Below are 6,340 nucleotides of genomic sequence, written 5' to 3'. Positions count from 1 at the left end.
ATTCTGCACCTTGTTGCACCAGGCAGCTTCTCCGCCTGGATTAGGGCTTTGCTGTCCATCTGTCGGGCGTCGGCTTACATTTAAGCCCTGCCATTTCACAGGCACAGCCTCAGCCAGCAATCTCACCAGGCGGCTCAGCTTCTCAATGACACGAGGGTAACCTTTCTCTCGAAATTCAGCTCTGCGACATTATAGCACTGTGAAAGTGATCCTACTTGGGGAGCTAAAGGTCACATTTAGCCAAAGTGTGGCTGTCAATTTACATGTTCTGTGTTATAACTCCAAGCTGTTTCTTATCGGCCAGAATTGAACCTATAAGCATCTTACAAAGCAGGTTAATTAATATTATATTTCAAATATCCAAAAGTAGGCATACTTCCCCATGTATTACATCCACTTAAGGAGGATATTGATAATAGCGGAATCTGCTTCCTACAAATTGTCCTAGGTAAACTATCAAAGTCATGCAAATAGTAAACTGTAAATACATTCCCTAGGTGGGTCTGTCCATTCAAGATTAGCTCACCAGCTGACTAAACAGGAACGGGCTTTAAAGGCTTTTAACACTTCGTGCTGCAGATAACTTCAGCATTATCTCAGGGATTTCCCAGAAGCTTACAGGTATTTAACCACGGTATTCAACAAGGCTCAGGAGTGATGTCTTGTGACAGGTAAACTAAAGCTTTCGTACCTATGTTGGATTGTGCTTATTGTGTAGAACTTAATGATGGCAGACAGCCTCATTCATTCATTCATGGAACAAGATTTAGTGGAGCGATAACATGTCGTTTTTGAAAGCTTCGTCAGGACTGAAAGCAATGACAACAACTCACTATAAGTGGTTGCATTAAACCTGTTAAACATGTAGTCACAAGGTTTGAAAAACAGTAAGAGATCTTAGAGAAGAGAAGAAAATATACAACCCTAGGCCATATTACACAGAAATGGAGGCTTGATCTTTTGATTGGGTTGAACGACTGCCTGGTTATACAAAGAAATATGCAATTGCAATTTGATTTTAACTGGGTGCGAGACTCAAACTTTAAATGTTTGGAGAACAAAAAGCTCAAAATTGAATAAGAATTTCCAATAAACTTGACTTAATCACAGCAGCTTGGACTATATGGTAAAACACTTACTTAATGCCAGTTTAATTATGATTGTACATCCACTGATGGCTACTCTTGCACCACTCTGTTATAATAGGGGCATAGGGCACTTATAGATCTTCAGGGTCCCAGTGGATTCTACCTAATAAAAGGTATTAATCTCACTATTTATTGATCCAGTTATTACTGGTCCTGGACTAGTGGGTCCTCGTTTATATTCTTTCTTTTCCTCGACCACATCCTTTTCTTTGAGAATCACGCCCCCTCTCACTTCACCTCAATTAATGTAATTCTCTGGGAGCTTACTTGAGTGATGATTGGTATGAGGAACTGCATTGAGACTACATGCCTGGGAGGAAATGATAAAACCAGATCATTAACAAAACAGTGCTGCGAATGTTTACCCGTGGATGGCATTCTTCATCTTAATGTGTGCCCGTCTTCACTCGTTTCCCTTATTTGCTGCTGAAGCCGTGTGCAATAAAGCTGCCCAGTTTTGAAAAAAATAATTCAAACGGGCACACATTTTGAAGGACCGACTGTAAAAGCTTTGGTGGCGTTTTCTTTCTGATGGATGCTGAAAAAGAATCAGATCAATTACGATGGAGTAATCAAGTGCAGTGTTATTTTGTGGGGACTACGACTCATTGAAAAGCCTAACTGGGGTTCATAACCCGCTGAAGTTGCAGTCGTGGAGCTTTAGCAACAAGGGATTATGATTTGATCATTTTCTTGATTGGGTTTTAGTGTCAGTGGTAATAGAGTTGGACATAATAGCATCTCATTGACTGATATCCGAAATGCAATAGCCACATGATAGATGGTGACAGATGGAATTGAGCCTACGAAAAGGCCACTCCTTTTTTCTGCGTCTTACCGTGCTATACACAGCCCCACACCACTCCATCTCACAGCCCTCAGCACTGACTTGATCAATGTGGGTTAAGGAATAAGAACGATTAAGGATGGCTGGAGGCAGCAGAGCAGATTTGTCTCGGGCGCACCATCATCTCTGCCTGAAATCTCTTGGTTTCACTTGATTACAGATGGTATCATCAAATCTCCAATCTGAACTTTGACCTCAGAGGGAATAAAATGATATTGAGTGAAGTAAATCCAACCCTTAAACCCCCTTTTGATGAGTCTGATGTCTGCTTGTCCATGGATTTAGCGGGGAAAATTATTATTGTTGACCACAATGGTAGGAACATGTCACCCAATGATTAACTGTCAACAATAATATCAATATAATATCACTACCACTTTACTCTAAAGCCTCTATCAGTCCCATGTCATATGGTCCATGGAATCGACTGAAGCACAAACATGTGCACAGCAATGTGTGGCAAGCGATTTTAAAGGCAAATTTAGAGCAAGAGATGAAACTCAGTACCACTGGCAAAATTATACATATTGTGACAACAGCCATCACACATAGACAGGTGTCCCCCAGAGACATGTCTTGGTGAGTGTGAAATAAATGTGAAGGATTTTGTTTCTGTGTTTTCTTTCTTGCACATTGTTATCATGGCAGTGAATTGCAATCCAACTACGCGTGGTTGAACGCTGGAACCAACGTCCTTTAAAGCTGGGATTGGTAATTATGAGAAACTAGGAAGAGTACGCTAGATAATTGAAAAATGTATATATAGCCACTCCCCCGAAATTATCATAACCCCTCATACAATTTTTTTCCCCCAGAATCATCGTATGTTAATCATAGCATAAATATTGCTCCCATGTTCTATTCACTCTATAGTGTAAATTATGCCATAATGGACCTTTGCATACAACGGTAAATACTAAAAGGAAACAATCAATTGTTAATTACATTGTTAGTGGAAGGGTTGGGGGCATGCTAACAGATGGCAGTGGAATGAAATGGTTTGTTTTTTGCTCTAAAACCCTGTATTTATCTCTCTGTATCCAATTCCCTCTTGGGGTGTGGTATATATTTTATCGTAAAGGATTGCATGAGTCGAGTGTCAGCCACAGCACATACATCACCCTTGCCACCATCCGTCTTTAATTGCATCGTCCCGCTACTGCTGCTCCACCCCCTACTGCTGCTCCACCCCCCTACTGTTTTTCTGGGGGTTTTTTTTACTCACACAGCAGATTCAGGCTAGAAATAGGATGTAAATAATAAGGTTGAAATAAGAGTTTATGAAACCAGAAATAATAAGTGTTTATTATGTGTCTGCAACACAGCATGAATTGGATTACAGTCCATGTGGATGTGGTTAACTCCACTTAAAGCTGCGCCATTCACTCTTTATCAGGGGCAATGACATAAAGCATTGGCTGATTTATCGTCTGCAAGGTGTGCAGTGGAAATGGCGTTGGGCACTCAACAGCAGACACAATGAGTGTACAGTGCAAGATGTATGTAGATTGGTGCAATTATTTTGCCTATGATTTTCTTATTTGGATCAGTACTTCCTCTTCTATGTCACATATAGGTCTGGTAGAATGCTGTGCAGTCACAGCAGCTACTTGCATTTGAAATACCCTTTGAAGCTCGTGCAGAAAGGTGAACGATGCAGAATTCAAAACTGTCAGCACTCTCAATTATGCAAGCACATACCTTATTCCTCGTAACCACCCACCTCTATTCATCTAGAGTCTGTGGCATGAATATTGCAGCATGACTCATACTCACTGTTCTGTTAGGAATTGTGCCACACCAGTATGGCTCCTTTTAGCACTTGTGATCATTGAACTGTAGAAAAAAAAGAAAATGGACCCAATGGCCAAAAGGAAGGTGTTTTAACACAAGTTTAGACTGCTGGGCTCCACTTCCACCACATATGAAGTGAAAATGTATATTTGCTAATCAGCCCATAGTTCAGTGATGTCAAACCATGTTATACAACTTCATTTAAATGTGCTCCTATTGTCCATGTTTGAGCTTACGTATTTACAGTTGCACAATCTGCACCTGAATTTCCCTCGTCTAAAAAAAAAGAGCTCAAAGAATTTGGCAAAATGTAAGGTACTCTAAATCATCGGTGTGTCACTTTTGTGAATTTCAATTTATAATAAAATTCTTTCCCTCTTGTCTGTGTCTCCCAAGGTAACCGATAAGATGGCGGCCGGGGAAGCGACTGGGCACAGCTACCTGGTGGCTTGCTGGCAGCCCATTCTGATCCTGATGCTGGGCACCGTGCTGTCTGGCTCCACTACAGGCTGTCCATCCCGCTGCGAGTGCAACGTTCAAGAGCGCTCGGTGATGTGCCACCGCAAGAAGCTCCTGACAGTTCCCGAGGGCATTCCTGCAGAAACAAAACTGCTGGACCTTGGCAAGAACCGAATCAGAACCATCAACCCAGACGAGTTTGCCACCTTTGCCAACCTTGAACATCTGGATCTCAGTGAAAACACGATCTCCACTATTGAACCTGGAGCCTTCAACAACCTTTACGGTTTGCGGACATTGGGTCTGCGTAGCAACAAGCTTAAGCTGATCCAGCTCGGTGTCTTCACCGGTCTGAGCAATCTCACACAGCTGGACATAAGTGAGAACAAGATTGTCATCCTGTTGGACTACATGTTCCAGGATTTGTACAACCTGCGGTCTTTAGAGGTGGGTGACAACGACCTGGTTTTCATCTCTCACCGTGCTTTTCATGGCCTAAGTAGCCTTGAGCACCTGAGTCTTGAGAAGTGCAACTTGTCCTCTGTGCCAACAGAGGCTTTTACCCACCTCCACAGTTTGATCACGCTCAGGCTGCGCCTCCTCAATATAAATGTCATACGGGATTATTCCTTCAAAAGGCTCTATCGGCTGAAAGTGTTGGAAATAGCCAATTGGCCATATCTGGATACGATGACCCCAAATTGCTTGTATGGATTAAATCTCACCTCCCTGACCATTGCAAATGCCAACCTGACCACAATTCCTTATGTAGCCTTGCGGCACTTGGTTTATTTGCGCTTTCTTAATCTTTCATATAACCCTATCCATACCATTGAGGGGAATAAGCTCCATGATCTTTTGCGTCTGCAGGAATTTCACCTGGTAGGTGGCAGACTGGCAATGATTGAGCCCTACTCTTTCCGTGGTCTAAACTACCTGAAGATTCTCAATGTGTCTGGAAACTCCCTTAGCACTTTGGAGGAGTCTGCTTTCCATTCAGTAGGCAACCTTGAAACCCTTGCCTTGTATGATAATCCCCTGGCCTGTGACTGCCGACTGTTATGGGTTTTCCGGCGACGCTGGAGACTCAACTTCAACAGGCAGCAGCCTACCTGTGCCTCCCCTGAGTTTGTCCAAGGCAAAGAATTCAAAGACTTCCCGGATGTCCTGCTGCTAAACTACTTCACTTGTCGCAAGTCTAGGATTAGAGATCGCAAACCCCAGCAGAAATTTGTTGACGAGGGAGCCATTGTTCATTTTGCTTGCCAAGCAGATGGAGATCCTGCCCCAGTGATAATGTGGCTGTCCCCGCAGAAAAAGTTTATCAACACCAAGACAATTGGAAGGCTCTCCGTCTTGCCAGATGGTACCCTCGAGGTTCGCTATGCCCAAATTCAAGACAATGGTACATATGTGTGTATAGCTAGCAACGCAGGAGGAAACGACACCTCCCTTGCTCACCTGCACATTCATAGCTACTCACCTGACTGGCCACACCAGCCCAACAAGACCTTTGCCTTCATCTCCAACCAGCCCACAGAAACTGGTGCTAACGGTACAAGAGCCAATGCCCCTTTCCCCTTTGATATAAAGACGTTGATCATTGCGACCACAATGGGCTTCATCTCTTTTCTCGGTGTCGTCTTGTTTTGCCTGGTACTGCTCTTCCTTTGGAGCAGAGGTAAAGGCAACACCAAGCACAACATTGAGATCGAGTATGTGCCACGGAAATCGGACGCTGGCATGAGCAGCAGCCAAGTGGATGCTCCTCGCAAGTTTAACATGAAAATGATTTAACAGAGCTGTGGAGTTAATTAATTTTGGACAAAAAAAAACAAGACAAATGGGAGAGAAGACATTTTTCTTTCCCCCCCTTTCAAACCTGTGGATCCTGGTCTGTTAACATAGAGTAAAATGTTTTTTTTCCTGACTGAAGCACTAGAGAGGAAGGCAGTTCTTGACTTTCACAAGTGAGAGGGAATGACGGCACATCCAGTGCTAAAGGGCATTGGTGGTTTCTACAAGGCCTGTGGGGGCATTCATTGAAAGTCAAATTTGTCATAAGCAGTTCATACTCCTGTGGATTTGTACT

The 6,340-nt window shown here is 43.1% G+C and overlaps 1 protein-coding gene across 1 annotated transcript; it reads left to right on the top strand.

Annotated features, from left to right (window-relative positions):
- Positions 1-782: 782 nt before the first annotated feature.
- On the top strand, positions 783-6,045 carry lingo1a (leucine rich repeat and Ig domain containing 1a). Its single transcript, XM_054620615.1, has 2 exons — positions 783-797; positions 4,186-6,045. Exons 1-2 carry the CDS (start codon positions 783-785, stop codon positions 6,043-6,045), a joined length of 1,875 nt encoding a protein of 624 aa, XP_054476590.1.
- The last annotated feature ends 295 nt before the right edge of the window (positions 6,046-6,340 follow it).

The sequence above is a fragment of the Anoplopoma fimbria genome, chromosome 19 (assembly GCF_027596085.1).
Source record: "Anoplopoma fimbria isolate UVic2021 breed Golden Eagle Sablefish chromosome 19, Afim_UVic_2022, whole genome shotgun sequence".
Classification (NCBI taxonomy): domain Eukaryota; kingdom Metazoa; phylum Chordata; class Actinopteri; order Perciformes; family Anoplopomatidae; genus Anoplopoma; species Anoplopoma fimbria.
Note: the sequence above shows the minus strand (reverse complement) of the source record. Positions and strands in the feature narration are given on the sequence as shown.